This window comes from Notolepis coatsorum (genome assembly GCF_963971535.1).
Source record: "Notolepis coatsorum genome assembly, chromosome: 3".
Lineage (NCBI taxonomy): Eukaryota > Metazoa > Chordata > Actinopteri > Aulopiformes > Paralepididae > Notolepis > Notolepis coatsorum.
In genome coordinates, this window is record NC_140167.1 from 190,717,760 (window position 1) to 190,737,492 (window position 19,733).

The window sequence follows — 19,733 nt, forward strand, 5'->3', positions numbered from 1 at the left end:
ATGACGACGCCTCACGGGGGCCACGCAGCGCTCTCTCGTCGGAAACGGGATCTCTTTTTCCCAAGTGGGGTCAAACTCTGTGCACAGGAGACGAGCCAGCAAGTCATCGCGTCCCACTTGAGTTACTTTCACCTCAGAGGTAAGTAAGCGTGCCTAGACTGAACAACACTGAGTACATCTGCTAGTAGATATAGACGGCAGATTGATTGTTCTGTAGATATGGCTAGAAGCCGTGTTGGCTCTTCAGATCTCTCCCCTCCTCCTCCCCGACCCCTATATCCTCCCCTTTGCAGGGGGGGTGTATTATAGCTCAACAGGGTGTTAACCACTACAACATGTCCGAGTGTGAGACGTGTCCAACTGATATACAGCTGGAGATTTTCCTCTCGTGAGGAGGACTACACACGGGTTGATGAGGGCTGTGCAGCTCAGAGACACTTTCTGCTACTGTATGATGTCAGAGAGGGGGGTGGGGGGGGGGCAGGCAGAATCACAACGTCAGATTACATCTTTGTTGCCTCCGTTAGACAATTAGGTCTTAGGAGATTTTGAAGCAAGGCAACATCTGCTCCACTTTAGACTGTGATTGAAGCAAGCAGGTAAGCACAGTAAGAGAGGAGATAAGTCAATTTAGACTAGGTGCGCCCAGTGGAGCCACAGTGCACTGCAGGAGAGACAGAATTACAAGTCAGATGCTCCAAGCATAATGGACCTTGTATACTTGCAGTTGTTTGAGTTCTATGCGTTTCCAACTGTGATTGGTCCAGAAAGAGAGACCACCCATTTAAAAAGTGTCAGGTAGGCGTGTATATTTTCCCCAAAGGAGTTTCACTTCCGCGTTCGGTTTGCGCTATCTGATTGTTGCATTGCGATTGTTACTCCTAACAATCGCGCCAGCAGGCTGTTACCCTAACCTTAACCCTAACCTTAACCAACTAACCCTAACCTTAACCCTAACCTTAACCAACTAACCTTAACCAACTAACCCTAACCTTAACCAACTAACCCTAACCTTAACCCTAACCTTAACCAACTAACCTTAACCCTAACCTTAACCAACTTTGAAAGAGAGCGACTTCGAAAGAGTCGCCAAGCTTAACGAGTTTGTTAGGAGTAACGCGATTGGCGCTGAGAAAAACCAATCAGATTGCGCAAACCGAACGCGGAAGTGAAACTCCGTTGGGGAAAATATACACGCGTCAGGTAAGGGTGGAGCTTGTGTGTGTGTGTGCAGGACACATCTTTGTGTGTAATCCTCATCACTGAGCTATTGGTTCAGCACACTGTCAACATTGATACGTTGCTAGCTGTCTGTGCAGCATGGGAGGTCAACGATCTGCCGTCATAGTCAGGTTTCATAATGACGCAAGTTAGACTTGGCTGAGATGGTGACTCTTCGGCCCTAGAGACGGTGTTGATTGGGGGGAAGGAGATTGGAGCATTATGTCTCCGTACTGACTTTGGATCAGCGCTTTCTCGGCTGACTCGTGACTCACGGGGAGGGGAGTTATGTCATGGAGTTGGCACGGCAGCGAGGTCAGGGGTCGCATTGGGCTTCAACTTCCTCTGACCTGCTATAGAGGCCAGACACATTAATGGCTTTGCCCAGAATCTGTCCCGGTTTGAACGAGTCTAACATGGATATCAAGCAAGTTGCCAGTGTTTGCATTGCCAAGCTAGACGGGCATTGGGGAGCGATGCCTAGACCCGCGCGATCAGGCGAAGCCCTACCCATCTGGGTAACGTCGGCTATATATATACGATATAAATAAAATAAAATATTTTTATTAGGATAGGGTTATATTTCATTCCTGCCACAGAGCGAGACACCTTACTATAATCTACCTCACCACTTTGGAACTGCTGTCTGACAGCTGTGCGCAATGTTCACTCACTCGGCACGGCGAGTATTTGTATTTCACTTACAAGAACACGCCAACATTTGGGGAAATTGGCTTGCCGTCTTCTCCAGAGAGAGCGAGAAGAAGATAGATACCAGTTTCCTCTCTGTGCGTTCAGTACAAAGCTATCTGGCTGCATGTTGTTAGCCTAGCTTAGCACAATGAATGGAAGCGGACATGACCGGTTAGCCTAGGCCTTGTCCAACTAACACCTCTCCCGAAGGCTAACCGGTCATGTCCGCTTCTATTCATTGTGCTAAGCTAGGCTAACGTGCAGCCAGATAGCTTTCTACTGAACGCACAGAGAGGAAACTGGTATCTATCTTTTTGTCTCTCTCTGGAGAAGACGGTAAGCTCATTGACCAAAATGTTGGCGTGTTCCTTTAATACTAATCCTGGTTCTCCGGAGACTGTGCATTCTGCCCCTACTTTAGACCAGCCATCGTGTTTGTCCAAATAGTGAACATTCTAAATACTTGACCTTTAAACACAGCGTTTTGATTTGCTGGAAAGAATAATCAAAATTTCTCAACTTTTCACATGGGCATTTCCCTCACTATAAACAAGATGACAAGAGGACAATTTGCCAACAGCGAACATTAAATACTTAACCTACAAACATGAAACTGTTCTGATGTAACTAAGAGATTTGCTTGGAAAATAATGTTTCTAAATGCATAGGTATTTCACCTCCAATACGCCAGAGAGCTGCCTCTTGAGTCTATGTTTACCCTCATTGATTTCAATAGTCAATGATGAAAATGCATTCAAATAAAATACTTTTCTGTTGATCGATTTGAAAAAGATTCGGGAATTCAGGTTCTGGTCCTGCAGTCAGCTTATGTGCTAGGAGTTATGGCTGATATGGATACGGTACGCACACATACAGTACAGACACACCCACCGACAGGAATGATTGCAATACCCCCTCATCAGCACTTTGTGTGCGCGGGTGTTTAAAAAGAACATTTTAGACATTAAAGGAACAGTTCACTTGGTTTAAAAAGCTCATCTTTATTGTCACAAACTGTGATCAACTGAAGCTTTTCAATTTATCCCCAAAGCATTGACACCAGTGTTTTGGGGGGGGGGGGGGGGGGGGTTGAAACATTTGTGAGAAATCTGTTTTTTGATTTATTGATTACCTTTATTTAATTCTCGCGAATACAATTGAGAGGAGCCCTCATTTTCAATGATGTCGATTACATTAGGCGGCAATACATTAAACAAAATAGTTGCCCATGTGCTCCGAATGGGCATTTTTGAACAACGCTGCAGGCAGCACTTCCAGGGGACAAGCAATCGTCTAGTTCCAAATGGCCACGTGCTCCAAATGACCATGTGTTGAACGGCACTGCACTAGTTTCTATAAATCACATCTCCGTAATCCAACACTGACAGAAAAACTGCTTCAACAATTATTTTCCTACTAATCATAGGGAAGCTGGTTCTGTTTCTGTAAAAAGAAGCCAATTTTTGTCGTAGGTTGCTGACAAGAGGGTATGGATAATGGTACTTAAATGTACATTTCTCATCAAGCCAGATGCCAAGATATTTATATTCAGTGACTCTCTCACTGTTAGATCCATTTGCAGTGGACACATGCAAGCTATTAAAATGAAACGTTGTGGCTCTAGTAGCCTAAATGGCATGGATTTTGTTTTATTTGCATTAAATACCAGTTAATTAATAACAGCTTCCAAAAGAGCATTGAAGGAAAGTCACATTCAGCAATACAATACACAATAGTGTCATCAGCATAAGGATGGACTTGACAACCACTCAATGAAGAGACAATATCATTCATATAAATGGTGAAGAGGACAGGACCCAATGTTTATCCTTGAGGAACACCCTTTGTTAGCAGCAAGACGGGGCATTTCTGGGCATTATCACACACTGAAGCCTCTCAAACTAATTTCATTCTGACCCCAATCACAAGCCTTTCCATTCAAGCCAATTTGGAAATATTCTTTGTAAGAGCATATAATCAACTCTATCAAATGCTGAGTTTTGACAGATCCACAAAGAGGGCAGCACTGTGTTTCATAATATGATATATATATATAATATTATGTAATATATATATATATATATATATATATATATATATATATATATATATATATAATAACATGATATATTATCTAGAGCAGACACTATATTATTTGTAACTAATGTAATAGCTGAACTAGTGCTGTGATTAGCTCTGAATCCAGATAGGTGTAGACCTAATACAGAATGACGTGAAAATTAGGCTACTTGAGTTGATTGTTTACAAGATTCCAGGATTTTAGCTAAGCAGGGTAATTTGGAGATTGGTCTGTAATTATTGAAATCATCTCTATCACCGCCTTTATGTAATGGAATCACATGGGCCGATTTCCAAACACTATAGGACATCTGCCCATTGAGATAGAAAGAGGAAATATTATGCGTTATTGCTCTGATAATTGGAGCGGACAGTTTTAGAAAAAAAAAAAGAAAAGGATCACATTTTTCCTTTCCAGTTGAGCTCCTGCTATCAATAGCTTGAAATGCTTCACATACATCATTAGGAGAGAAGGGTTGGAATGTAAACTGGGAAACGTGGTTTCATTCAACATCATGAATAAGAAAGGGCCACGTATATATTCCTTTTCAAATAAATGCCAAGCATCAGCAAAGTGTTAATTGAAAGCCAGGCGTACCACATTTGGTTCGGAAATCACAGTCACCATTAGGGAATTAGTGGTTTTGTTAGCTTTTACTGCATGGTGTGAATAGGAGCTAATAATTAGGTGTAAACAGTAATTAGATTTGGCTTTTCTCACAGATGGCTGTGCATTTATTTCATACTTGTCTAAATGGTGACCATTGGTCATAATTGTAATTGGTTCCCCAGAGTGTCTGGAGGCACCTTTCCTTAAAGACAGCTCATAATTTAGGTGAAACCAGGGAGTTACTCTATCTTTTATTCTAAGCTTTTTGAATGGTGCATGTTTGTTGACGACTGAAAGAAAGTCCAGTGCCATTTCAACATCTTGAGATTTCAGATACCTGCCTCAGTTAAAAAAGTCTTAGGTTTCTCTTTGCAACCGTGCAAGATTGAGTCTTCTTTAAGCGAGTATTTCTGATACATGCAATATGACAATGATCATTGATTCCTAGCTCAAAGACACCACCGGCAATCAGTTTGTCAGCCCCATTGGAAAATATGAGATCAATTAAGTGTAGCAACCTGGAAAATATACCTATTATCCAGATGTGCTGACTTGCCTTTCTATCTCCCCTGATGCACCAAGACATTCTAATTAGTCTCCGCTAATATTCTCTCAAACAATGATGCTCGCCCCTCCTTGTTCTACTCACTGGAATATGGATTATGAACAGGATTACTGGACCCTACTCTATCAGCCTCTTCCTTGTGACTAGTTGGCGGCGCTAGCAGGGGGCGGTGGCAGGCAGAGAGCGTACGTGAGAGACGGAGAAGGAAGTGGACGGAAGTGCGAGGAAGCAGCCTCTTCGACATTGGACTTGGACTGGTTCGGTCGTGTCTGGAGAGCCCCGTATTGAACCTGAGTATATTACGGGTTATCCTATGAATGTACTCGTAGTGGAGCCTTGCATGTTTCTCCCTGAATATCCCTAGTGATATACCACGAGTTATCCTAGAATAAGAACGGTATAGCCGAGTTGGGCTTAAGTTAAAGTTATTCCCTCTAGCGAGGCGCCCCGCCAGCGTGGCGCGAAGAGAACCGGTGTTTAGGAGCACCCTGCGTTATGATATATCCCGTCTAGCAGAAGGGCTGTTTGGTACCCAGAGTTTAGCTGCAGTGTGAGTGAGGGCAAGTAGATCCGCGTGTCGACCCAGCACCAACTCTACAACCAGTCCGACCCGGCTGTCTACAACCAGATCTGCACCCGGCTGCCTTCAGAGACCGACAGAGGTCGCTACCACCCAGCACACGCTCTCAGCCCAACACTGCCCTCTGCTCCAACCCCGCTGAGAGCGTTCAACGCCATCTTGCCTTCCGGACGACGGTGGTGCGGCGATGCCGCCATTTTGGATGAGTACAAATGAGCATCTATGCTCCGGAGCTATTACACCGTACACAGTGTGGTGCAGCCTGCGGGCGGAGTTAACGTTGCTACTACAGTTCATAAGGGGAACCCCAAACAAAATATGCCGGCATTAAGATAGGACTTTTGTAAGGTATTAGTGGGCCCACCTTTTGATTTCTTTTCATTTTCTTTGAGTGTGATACCGTGTTTGTGTTTAATAATATTTTCCCATCTAAGTAACCCTTTCCCTGTGGGGAGGTTACAGACCTGTTGCATTACAAGTAAAGCCTAGAGAGGTATTATTCTTGCCGTATAATTAAAGCCTGACAGAGGTATTATGCAGGGCGACCCAGACGTGGGTGAGGAGCCAAACCTATTGCAGTATATTACCCCTGATACTAACCCAGAGGTGGGTGTATAAAATACGGGTTTAGGAGGTATTGAGTCGATGAAACGGAGTTATAGTGGGACTTCAGTCCATTTGGTCATTATCATTAAATCCTTGTAACTGACCAGTATAGTTAATATTAAAGAATTAGATGGGAGTTCTGTGTGCGTGTCCATTCATGAGCGGGTCAGCAACTCTTTTGGTGTGGGTAACGTTAACCTAATTAACCCTTTCTTATTCCACCTTTCTCTTTTCATTGTAAGGTTTCTAGTGTCACTGAGGGAGGGTACTGCTTGCGGGGGGAACTCAGGGTATTTATTTACAATTCAGTCACTAGGTGTGGGAGGGTTTAAGGAGCGTCTGGGGGAAGTGGGAGCGTGTTGGGGAGTACTGCTGACCGCCCTGCTGCAGGGAAGGAAGACCAGAGTACCAGACCAGGTTGGTAAATCCCGGGCCCCATCCACTCACACTACCAGCCTCCAGTCGAAGCTCCAGACTCAAAGACGGAGGTGCAGTCAGACAGAGCTCTACTGTGTCTCGCTACCCAGTGATTGTGCCCACCCGTTCCCACGAAGCAGGGATAATCCACCCTGCTACATAAGGAAGACCTAGAACAATCCTTAAAATTTGGCCAAGTGTGTTCTGTTGAGGGGCTAAAACGAGGCCTCCACTAACCTCCTTGAGATAACCTGATGTAACATTCAGCCAGTTAAGGTTAAAGTCACCCATGACAATCAATTCAGCATCAGAATATTGAGAGAGTAGATCTGCTATTTTGCGTCAACTGACCCCTCACCACGACCACTGAGACAGGCCCCCAACTGAACCTTCAGCGCGAGAAACTCAAGACGTCCAGACATGGTGACAGCATCTAGAACAGTCACAGAGCAACCGGATCTACCATATTATAACCAGCCCTCCTCCCCTTCCGATCCTGTCCACAGGTTGTAATCCCCTAGAGCTACAGCGACGTCATTCACACTCATCTTGAGCCAAGTTTCACTCAAAACCAGGATGTCAGGATCTGTCTGCAGAGTTAATATATACGTACATGATCTTATTTCTGAAGTAAGCTTCTAATATCTAAGTGACTTATCCCTAGTCCTTTTTTGTTCGTAAAAGTAAGTGGAAGTCAATGGAGTACTTTAGCATGGCTATGGAAAATCACATGTACACGTAGCACCTACCTTCTACCTGGAACAACTTCCTAACACTGTTAGCTATATAGAAGGATAGGTCTCTGATGCTCCTGAGTATCCGATTCTATTTTGTTTTGTTCTGTTTTTGTTCTGTTCTGTTTGTGCAGTTCTCTTTTTGTATTTTGTTTCTTAGTTTAGGTCACCGTTATCCTCCCCCCTCCCTTCTTTTTATTGTAAAGTGCCTTGGGTACATGAAAAGCGCTATATAAATTCAAGCCATTATTATTATTATTATTATAATACAGGTGCGTTTTGTTTTCAGAGATACGTCAATGGTCCTTTTTTTTATCCACTTTTATCTTTCATACTTTACAATGCCAATAATAATAATAATACTATGGCTTAATCCCAGATGTTTCCCACATGTGAGACGATGTCAGCTGTCAGATTCAAAACAAAAAGGACAAGGTTTTCTGCAGGATATCGTGCAGCATCATGTCTGTTGAGAGCTGTAAAAGGTGATTTGTTTGCTGTGAATTGACCACCATGCCACTGTCGACCGCTGTTTTGACCAGTGTGCCAGGAGACGGTGTGGGAGGCTTTCAAGGTCTTCTGGGACCGCCTCCCGGAGCAGGAAGAATACCAGAGCTGGATGAGCCAATGCCAGGGCGGAGTCGCTACGCCACAGATTATCGGCGACTACTTCAGCCAATCACCGGAGCACCAGGCTTTGGTTGACCGAGTGAGTGGATGATTTTTCCCCCCATGTGAATGAGAGTAATACACAATACACTGTACCAACTGGATGACTCACTATTTATTGAAATTTTCTTCATTTTGCAGAAAACATCAGTACAAAAAAGGTAAAGACAACTGTCCACCGTCTCCCCTTGTCCCTCGATGATCACTGTCTCTAATATAAACCAGTCTGTTCACTGCGTTGTGTAAATGTGTCATTCTTCCCCCTTTTGTCTCTCTCTCTCCACCATGTGTAGTGAGCCTACTCGGTCATGGCAGAATATGTGTGGGTAAGGTTGTCATGATTCTTTCAACCTTTATTTATTTATTATTTTATTTCGCCTTTTATTTAACCAGGTCAGTCCCATTGAGACACAGTGATCTCTTTTCCAAGGCAAGCCTGGTCAAGACAGCAGCTTAAATCTTCGAAATTCGACAGTTAAAACAGACAATGCAAAATTATTACACAAAACAATACCAAATCAACAACAGATAGACAAGATACAATCTGGTCAGAACAATAGAGTTAAATAGTGGGCCTTTCATATAAAGCAGAAGCGAGAACGATATGAGGCTGATTTTAAGTTACTCACACATGGTTTTTAAATGTTCTAAGAGAAATGAGCTCCTTCGGGTCCAGAGTGCTCTGTAGTGAATTCCAGGCAGCGGGTGCAAAGTGCATGAAGGAGTTCATTGGCGAATTCAGTGAGAACTTTTGCGGATATCTAACCTTACCTGTCCATATCATCATCCTACCCCCTTCTTCTGTAACCAGCCATAGAAATGGTGCACCCTCTGTCTCCCTCTCTATGCAACACCCTACATTTTCACTGTTCAATACACTTTCCCATTGTGACTTTGTGTGCCACTGACCTTCAACCTTAACTAGCCCCCTTGAGTGCTCAGGAGTGTCAGGCTCACGTAGTGAAAACTGTAACTATGGTTCTAGAAGTGCAGTAGTACAAGTGGAATGTCTGTCACTCACCGTCAACCTTGATGTTAATCCATTTGTGGAGAAAACAGCAAAAATTTTCTGTGTCCACAGCTCTTCAACGCCAGCGACTGTGGAGGCTGAGAGTCCATTGGAAGGTCAGTGTCTTCTCACAGTAGCACACCTCACACCTGTGTGTGTGTGTGTGTACTCTAACTCACAGCAGGGTTGAGCTACTCTGTGCCTATGCACATTAGTACATTACCTAGTTATGCACATTAGTACATTACCTAGTTATGCACATTAGTACATTACCTAGTTATGCACATTAGTACATTACCTAGTTATGCACATTAGTACATTACCTAGTTATGCACATTAGTACATTACCTAGTTATGCACATTAGTACGTTACCTAGTTATGCACATTAGTACATTACCTAGTTATGCACATTAGTACATTACCTAGTCATGCGCATTAGTACATTACCTAGTTATGCGCATTAGTACATTACCTAGTTATGCACATTAGTACATTACCTAGTTATGCACATTAGTACATTACCTAGTTATGCACATTAGTACATTACCTAGTTATACACATTAGTACATTACCTAGTTATGCACATTAGTGTGTTACCTAGTTATGCACATTAGTACATTACCTAGTTATGCACATTAGTGCATTACAGAATTATGCACATTAGTATGTTACCTAGTTATGCACATTAGGTATCATTTATCATCTGCATGTGTGATAAGTTGGAAGTTGATACAATACTTTGCCACAATTTACTTATAATACAAAATATGAAAGGCAAAAATATGATACACACAATAACTAACTGTTTCCAATGACTAAAAACATAGCTCTCTTTGTGTTCTGGCCCATTCAGTAGGAGTGTGTATTTGTCTGTGTGCGTATGCTGTTGTCTGCCTCTTATCTTCATCCCTTATGTTAGTGTGTCTCTGTGTATGTTAATGTGTGTGTGTGTGTATGTTAGTGTGTGTGTGTGTGTATGTTAGTGTGTCTCTATGTATGTTAGTGTGTCTGTGTGCATGTTAGTATGTCTCTGTGTATGTTAATGTGTGTGTATGTTAGTGTGTCTCTGTGTATGTTAGTGTGTCTGTGTGTATGTTAGTGTGTCTCTGTGTATGTTAATGTGTGTGTGTATGTTAGTGTGTCTCTGTGTATGTTAGTGTCTTTGTGTATGTTAATGTGTGTGTATGTTAGTGTGTCTCTGTGTATGTTAATGTGTGTGTATGTTAGTGTGTCTCTGTGTATGTTAATGTGTGTGTATATTAATGTGTCTCTGTGTATGTTAATGTGTCTCTGTGTATGTTAGTGTGTCTGTGTGTATGTTAGTGTGTCTGTGTATGTTAGTTTGTCTATGTGTATGTTAGTGTGTCTATGTGTATGTTAGTGTGTGTATGTTAGTGTGTCTATGTGTATGTTAGTGTGTCTATGTGTATGTTAGTGTGTCTCTGTGTATGTTAGTGTGTCTGTGTATGTTAGTGTGTCTGTGTGTATGTTAGTGTGTCTGTGTGTATGTTAGTGTGTCTATGTGTATGTTAGTGTGTCTATGTGTATGTTAGTGTGTCTATGTGTATGTTAGTGTGTCTATGTGTATGTTAGTGTGTCTCTGTGTATGTTAGTGTGTCTATGTGTATGTTAGTGTGTCTATGTGTATGTTAGTGTGTGTATGTTAGTGTGTCTCTGTGTATGTTAGTGTGTCTATGTGTATGTTAGTGTGTCTATGTGTATGTTAGTGTGTCTATGTGTATGTTAGTGTGTCTATGTGTATGTTAGTGTGTCTATGTGTATGTTAGTGTGTATGTGTATGTTAGTGTGTCTATGTGTATGTTAGTGTGTCTGTGTGTATGTTAGTGTGTCTATGTGTATGTTAGTGTGTCTATGTGTATGTTAGTGTGTCTATGTGTATGTTAGTGTGTCTATGTGTATGTTAGTGTGTCTATGTGTATGTTAGTGTGTCTATGTGTATGTTAGTGTGTATGTGTATGTTAGTGTGTCTATGTGTATGTTAGTGTGCACCCGGCCAGTCCAGGTAGAGCCTTGGAGAGTAGTCTGAGTCAGGGCTCAGGGAAGTCTAATCCACCTTAATGGTCCTTGGTAATAATCACAGTACTTAATCGCTTCTTCAATAAACTGACAATCCCGTCTCTCACACCTGGCTAAACCCAACCACCCAGAGACCGGAGGTGCTGCAGAGGAGGACGAAACAGCGGAGGAGGAGGTTGTGGGCACAGCGGTGAGTACAACCACACACACCTACACACACACGCACGCACATGCACGCATACACACACACACATGCACGCATATACACACACACACACACTCACACACACACACACACACACACACACACACACATTTGAAATGTTTATTTATGTCCACATGAACAGAAGTACAAGGAGGCCTCATACAAAGGACATAAACACTGCGAGTGCAGTCAGAAATTATAAAAACGAGGAGTTTACACACACACACACGCACGCACGCACGCACGCACGCACGCACGCACGCACGCACGCACGCACGCACGCACACACACACACACACACTGTCTACATTCGACTTGGTGTTTTAACCCCTGATCTCTCTCCCCCGGTACAACAGGACAATGACATAGCCATGGAGTCTCCCAGCCCTCCTGCCCTGGAGCAGGTAGTGGGGCTGAGCCTCTTCCTGCCTGGAAAGACCTACAGCGAGGAGTTCAAAGACCCCGACAGCCTCCAGTACCAGACCCTCAACAGACAGCTCACTGAGAAGGTAGGGTTGAACTCTTCACTGTATCTCTATACCACCTCACTGAGAAGGTAGAATTGAAGTCTTAACTGTATCTCTATACCACCTCACTGATAAGGTAGGGTTGAACTCTTCACTGTATCTCTATACCACCTTACTGAGAAGGTAGGGTTGAACTCTTCATTGTATCTCTATACCACCTCACTGAGAAGGTAGGGTTGAACTCTTCACTGTATCTCTATACCACCTCACTGAGAAGGTAGGGTTGAACTCTTCACTGTATCTCTATACCACCTCACTGAGAAGGTAGGGTTGAAGTCTTCACTGTATCTCTATACCACCTCACTGAGAAGGTAGGGTTGAAGTCTTCACTGTATCTCTATACCACCTCACTGAGAAGGTATGGTTGAACTCTTCACTATCTCTATACCACCTCACTGAGAAGGTAGGGTTGAAGTCTTCACTGTATCTCTATACCACCTCACTGAGAAGGTATGGTTGAACTCTTCACTATCTCTATACCACCTCACTGAGAAGGTAGGGTTGAAGTCTTCACTGTATCTCTATACCACCTCACTGAGAAGGTATGGTTGAACTCTTCACTATCTCTATACCACCTCACTGAGAAGGTATGGTTGAACTCTTCACTATCTCTATACCACCTCACTGGTTGAACTCTTCACTGTATCTCTATAGCACCTCACTGAGAAGGTATGGTTGAACTCTTCACTATCTCTATACCACCTCACTGGTTGAACTCTTCACTGTATCTCTATACCACCTCACTGAGAAGGTAGGGTTGAACTCTTCACTGTATCTTCATACAGTACCTAACATGTACCATTACAGTACTCTGAACCAATATCTTTTTTTAGTGTGGGTGGCACTAGTGGGAATCAAATCCTTAATCCTGGTATTGTTAGTGGTCGGCTCTTCTCCTTCGGCCACACAGGACGACATCTATCAATCTTCTAACTCTCTCTCTCTCTCTCTCTCTCTCTCTCTCTCTCTCTCTCTCTCTGTCTCTGTCTCTGTCTCTGTCTCTGTCTCTGTCTCTGTCTCTGTCTCTGTCTCTGTCTCTGTCTCTCGCTCTCTCTCTCTCTTTATGTCTCCCTGTGGTCCCAGCTGGACCCCTCTCTAACTCGCTGTATTGCATTCTTTATGGTGTGTGATTGATGCATAGTTAGTTTTACATGCAGGGTAAGAGCAGTAGTAGTTAAAGCCCAACTCTTGGGCAGCGGTTCAAGAACACTTTATGGGTGGAATTTGACACTGAGACGAAAAATATGGACACACACACTTTTTCTTTTCCAGTTTCTCGGAAAATGCAATGTTTTCGCCTTTTGATCCTTTCCCGTGGCACATCACATAGACACATGCAAGTAGACACACACACACACACACACACACACACACACGCACACACACACACACACACACACAGGTGGTTCACATACATGTTCAAAACATATTGGCCTGTTAGTGTGCACAACATTGCATGGAAGAAGAATACCCCTTGTATCTGACCTGGTTTACATTCTGCTCCGAGCTCCCAGGTACATGGATCTGAATCCTCCACCATAAACACACTTGCGCTCTTGTTATGACTCTCCACCATGCTTTATGATACAGTGGAAAATGAGGGGAGGACAGGAACGGGAGACTTGGGGATTGGATCAGTGAGGGGGGGACAGGGGGACGGAGTGGGCCCAGTGGTATAGTCTGTCTGCATCTCTCTGAGCGTAACTTAGTGTTTTCCCTGCATGCCTCTACGACGTCTAATCAGCCAATCACCAGCATTATTAGATCTTGGTACAAGCAAGCTACATTACTGACGCTGATGGAATTGACTCCTTAGTATTTGTTATACTTGATAGTCATCAAAGGTATTGACGTTTGGTACCCAGCCCTACTGTGTCAATGAGTCAGTAAAAAAAAAGGCTTCTTGCTTATTCCAACTCCACCTGCAGCTCAACCCCAGGCCACAGTGTGAGCAAATATAATTCCATTTTTATTTGATCCAAAGCGCTTTACAACTTATGCCTCACATTCACCCATTCACTCACACATTCATACATCGACGGGCGGAGGCGACCATGCAAGGTGCCAACCCGCTCATCAGCAGCAGTTAGGGGTTAAGTGTCTCGCTCAAGGACACTTTGACACGCTGTCGGAAAGAGCTGGAATCAAACCGGGAACCTTCTGATTACCAGATGACTGCTCTACCTCATGAGCCACTGTCACCCCAAGCGTGGTTTCGAACAACATTTCTATTGTTCTACTTTGCCGGCCAAGTGGTGGTTTGATGAGAACCAGAATAATAGAGGCAACAAAGGGACATTGTTCAGTTTCTACTTCTTTCATTCACGAAACAAACAAAGATCAGCTCCCTTTTCACTTTTATATGGAGATCCCCTGATATAGGAACATTACATTTTGAGTGATCCATATTGATCCACTTTTTGATCATTTTTGATCCCACAATGGATACAGCTTATTGGGTTAAAAAGGAATCAGAAACACTTCATTCAACAAATACAATGGAGTGCGTACTTGAATTGAGACACTGTACAATAGTAGACAATAGACGTGTCTTATGGATTGACCATGTGCTGTGTCTGTGTGCAGATTGAGGAGGCTATGGAAGATCTGCCCGGCTTCAAGAGTGTCACAGTGCTGGGGTTCAGGTCAGTATTTCACCTGCGGCCTGCAGCAAATGTCATTTTCTCATCTCTTTGGCAGATTTCCTTATAAAAATTGGATTTTAAGACCTTTTTGCAGTGCAGATGTATCTTACTGGGACGGTTTTTCATCTGTTTTATTGCAGATCTCAGCAGGATGCCCACGGGTGAGTGATAAAACCACGATGACAATATAAACCCTCTTTGGACGTTAGCCCGAGAATCATCCGTTGTATTCCCCTCATCAATGTCCACATAAACCCAGAGGTCTTGAGGTTGATCTCCTAGCAACTTCCTCTTTTACCAGCTCCCTGCGTGTGTGTGACGTCAGGCTCCGTCCATGCTGTGTTTACCTACAGTATGAGCGTGGGCATGTGTGAAGGTGTGTCAGGGGGTTGACTTGGTAATGGCGTTAGCACGGTCACTCACCTGGTAAGTGGGATCAAGGTGGGTCGGAGCAAACGAGCAGCTGCTAACCTACAGAGGAGATTATCCACAGGGCTTTTACGACCCCAGGGGAGGGAGGACTGGAGGACGGGGGGGATGGACGAGGGGAGGGGGGGTAGATGGAGCAAAGGTGAAGGGGAGCGATAGATAGGAGGAGATGGAGAGGAAGATGGCGAAAGAGTAAGAGACAGATGAGATTATCTGTAGGGCTTTACAACCACACATCACCCAGCCCACACCACCCAACATCACCCAACATCACCCAACATCACCCAACATCACCCAACACCACCCAGCCCACACCACCCAACATCACCCAACATCACCCAACACCACCCAGCCCACACCACCCAACATCACCCAACATCACCCAACACCACCCAGCCCACACCACCCAACATCACCCAACACCACCCAACATCACCCAACACCACCTAGCCCACACCACCCAACATCACCCAACATCACCCAACATCACCCAGCCCACACCACCCAACATCACCCAACATCACCCAACATCACCCAACATCACCCAACACCACCCAACACCACCCAACATCACCCAACATCACCCAGCCCACACCACCCAACATCACCCAACATCACCCAACATCACCCAACATCACCCAACACCACCCAGCCCACACCACCCAGCCCACACCACTTAGCCCAGCCAGATGCTCCACACACTGGCTCCCATGGCAAGGCAATGTATGGTCCTAGGCTACTACTGTTGCAGGGCCGTGTATATTGGTGGCAACATATTTGACAATATGTTTCTATTTGAGGCAAATCTGCGTTAGTTTTCAGTATGTTACTGACTGGAGAGAATCGGAGGGGAGGATTAATAGAGGAAAGATGGGGAAGAGATGGATTAGAGATGGAGAAATGGAGAGAGAGCACGACCCCTTACACGCCAGCTGCAAGCACCGCTCATAGACGGTCTTTGCACTTGGCACATGGCAGAGAGTTCACTCACATTTTATAGATAACCACACTGTCTGTACCCTCAATAAAGTGTGTACACACACACACACACACACACACACACACACACACACACACACACACAGTATATATTCCAGTAAATTATTTACATCTGGCTATATGATGTGGGGAGCCTTCCTTGTCGCTTACTGTAGATCTCAGGGTAGAACAGGGTTAGAGGTGTGTGTGTGTGTGTGCGCAGGGAGCTAACGGGGGAGAATGAGATCTCCTAAAGAGGACTGATTATCGGCCCGGCACGTGCTCAGCGCTCTGCCAGAGCCCAACAAACTAGGTCAAAGTAGAGCACTCCCAGTAGTCTAATGAAGCCTGATAAATGAATTTTTCCAAAAAGACCTTGGAGTCCGTTGTGAGGTTTCCGTGTTTATTATTGTGGTATTGATCCCTCTGGCTGACTGGGCAGTTTCTGGGGATATAATCACCATTTTGAGTTCCAACCAGAAGTGAAGGAGTGGAGCCACTCGTCTGGGAGCTCCTCTACAAGTCTTCTAGCAGGTTGGACGTTAAATCAGAGACCTGCCTCTGCACTTTCTGCCTCCAGGAGGGCCGTTCCAGGAGACGTTATTGCACTCTTTCTGAATACGTTAGCTGAAAGTAAAGTTGGGTGACCTGGCGAGACCCGTGAATATGAAAGATTTATCACCGTGATATATTGATATTGGTATCATACTGCCAAAAAACAACGATTTCATTGGTACCATGGTAAATGGTACGGTTTTATAAAAATACGTACTACAATGAACCCTCGCACCGAAGAACTGTATAACTAACCCAGTTTGCGGCGGCGTGAATGTGAGCAGAAAGTGCTCGACCTCTACTGTCTTTTAACTATGAATGAACATAGCACTCTCACTTACCACCTTGTATATAATTGTGCTCTCACTTACCACCGTGTGTGTGTGTGTGTGTGTGTGTGTGTGTGTGTGTGGTGTGTGTCCGTCCAGTCAGGACGGCGTGTCGGCGGACTACGCGGTCACGGTGGAGGTGGACGGCGCAGGGGTGAACCACATGCAGATGGACTACCTCACCCTGCACTTCAACCGGGTGGAGGCCTCGTACCGGGAGGTGGAGGAGCGGCCCACTCTGGCCTACGCCGCCAGCGAGGTCCAGGCCTACGTCACCGAGGAGCTGGTGGCCGGCGGTAAGATGGTCTCTAACTACACACCCTCAAGACCCCTACGCTCTGCATCTTCTGGCTGTCTCAGACCTACTCCTATCCGAGCTCCGGGAGGGTCATCAAGGAGAACCTGCCTTTTCTCAGTCCTTGCCCCACAATGGTGGAATGAACTACCCACCACAGTTAGGACAGCCGAAACCCGTACAATCTTTCGCCTTCGACTAAAAACGCACTTCTTCAACCATTATCTAAATTTTTTAATTTTTTTATAAAAATCTAACCCTAACTAACCTTACTGTCATGCACTTGTCCTAATATACTAACCTACACTGTAGCATGCAACACTTTGATGAACATTGTTACTCAGCTGATAGAGTTGTGCCCTTCCTGATGACTTGTCGTACAGAACCTGTAAGTCGCTTTGGATAAAAGCGTCAGCTAAATGTAAATGGTAAGAGTGACGTCTGGCACGCGCCCTCCCACGCCGCCGCCACCGCATCTGACACCGGTTATCATACCGCTTCAGAACAGACACAAACGCGCGTGACGTCAACGCAGCTGTTTATATATCGCGGTAGTCGTTTTATGGTGTCAGTGCAAATGTTATAGGCTCCCTATCAGATAGAAACACAATATAATCTGCTCATTACCCACCCTGGACCACTTGACAAAACACTCTAGGCTTGTATTTCAGTTTTTGTTCTTTTACTATTCTCATGTTTCTTCGTCATCTGCTTCTCGTCTGTCGAAGAGTGCACCGTATCTAAAGAGGGATCCCAGTTAAAAAGCGGGACGGTTTTTGATGACCAAAATAACAGAGTCATCGTTTTTAGGGTTCGTGTATTTATTCAGTTAAATGCTCATCGTTAAATCTAATAGAACTCCCACAGAAGTGGTGCTTGGAACCTGAGAACAGACATCCCCCACCCCCCCCCCCCCCCCCGATCCCCCCGCCCCCGCTTCAATAAAATCCCTGATCTTGGCTACGATCAGTTCGAGTCTCAAACCCAATGAAGGCATTAAGAGTCTCTCTCACTCTCACTCTCACTCTCACTCTCACTCTCTCACACACACACACACACACACAAAGAGAAGATCTTTAAATGGAATTGCCCTGGCCTCTGAGGACGGGAGCTTGACCCTCTCAGTAAGTAGGTTAGGTCGCTCTCTAGCTGCTGGGGAGGAAGCGGAGGCCATAACGATAATAATGACTCTACCATCTCCCCCTCCTCTCCACCCTGACCGTGCGGGGTGTCATTAGTTCATCGTGTTAGCCGAGTTAGCTGCTCAGAAGAAGATGGCTGCCATGACTGACGGACGGCCCCGCGTTAGTCCTAAAGGCGGGGGGACACCTGACTCTGAAACGGCTGCCTGGCACGTCAGCCTGAGGACTAACAGGCCCCAGGCTCCGGCACGCGTCCTAATTCACTAATAGCTTTGGCCCGCGGTGGCCGACACAGGGGCCAGATCTGATTAGTATGGGCAGATAAACGCATCGTCAGTAGAAACACCTGTCGCGGCTGGAGACGGAGAGCGTCTGCTGTGGCCAGAGTTTCTGATGACTTATAGGGTTGATACTGTATCAAGAGATTCAAGAGTTTTATTTGTCACATACATACACGAGACATGCAGTGAAATGTAGGTGGCCATGCCCGCCTGGATTGTGCAAAAATACAAATAATAAAATAGAATAATAAAATAGAATAGACAGACATGATTATTAAAAAGTAATACGAATAAAATACAGTGTTGACTGTAAGTCCTGTAGACACTGTAGTCGTTGTGCAAGTTTTCTTCTTTTGTTATGTTGACCGTTTGCATCTCATTATGCTTTCACAGCCGCGGAGTCGCTCGAGGATGTCCTGCCCGTCGACGATGCCACGGTAAGCTGAGCGATTTCACTTGCGGAACCAGATACATTTTTTGCTTTATGTGCAGTTGGAAGGCTGAGAGTTTAGACGGAGTAGGGGAGACACAGGAGACACCTCTCTAGGCCAGGGGTTCCCAAACCTTTCAGGCCGGGACCCAGAAAATAAGGCGTCAGAGAGCCGCGGCCCAATGCACATCGTCAGGCTTTTTTTTTTTTTTTTTGTGCCAGGCGACCGATTTTTTAAGCCAAATATCACTTCAATCCTATTAAGTTAGTTCAAGTTAGTTATTCATTTATATGTGCTATTTATGAGAGGGCTAACTTGTTGCAAAATAATAATGAAAATAATTATAGCCTCATTAAAATACTATTGTTGCTTTGGTTGTTTTCAGCGTTTTATGTGCATAATCTGTTATTTAGTTTGAAATGTTTGTTGAAATAAGTAGATTTTTCGTTTTTGTTTATTTATTAAGTTAATATAAAACCATATACCCGGTAGTCACATTTTAGAATACAATAGAATAGAATTTTAGAATACAACTAGAAACACTGTCCTGGCCTGCTTCTAAGTTCAGTGGCCTGAAAAAAAATAAAATAAAAATAGATTTAAATTTTTTTTTTTGGAAATCATCTCGCGGCCCTCCCGTGGCTGCCCGACTTTGGGAACCACTGCTCTAGGCAAGGCAGGACCCAGAAGCGGCC

The 19,733-nt window shown here is 44.5% G+C and overlaps 1 protein-coding gene across 1 annotated transcript in view; it reads left to right on the top strand.

Moving 5' to 3' along the window:
• impg2a (interphotoreceptor matrix proteoglycan 2a) overlaps positions 1-19,733 on the top strand; it is a gene marked incomplete at its 5' end in the record, with an annotated part of 47,456 nt that continues 27,723 nt past the window's right edge. Inside the window, 7 exons of the mRNA XM_084311483.1 lie at positions 1-139; positions 8,048-8,214; positions 11,783-11,935; positions 14,540-14,598; positions 14,739-14,759; positions 16,989-17,185; positions 19,001-19,044. Coding sequence (XP_084167609.1) covers positions 1-139; positions 8,048-8,214; positions 11,783-11,935; positions 14,540-14,598; positions 14,739-14,759; positions 16,989-17,185; positions 19,001-19,044 — 780 coding nt within the window. The remainder of the gene's footprint in view (positions 140-8,047; positions 8,215-11,782; positions 11,936-14,539; positions 14,599-14,738; positions 14,760-16,988; positions 17,186-19,000; positions 19,045-19,733) is intronic.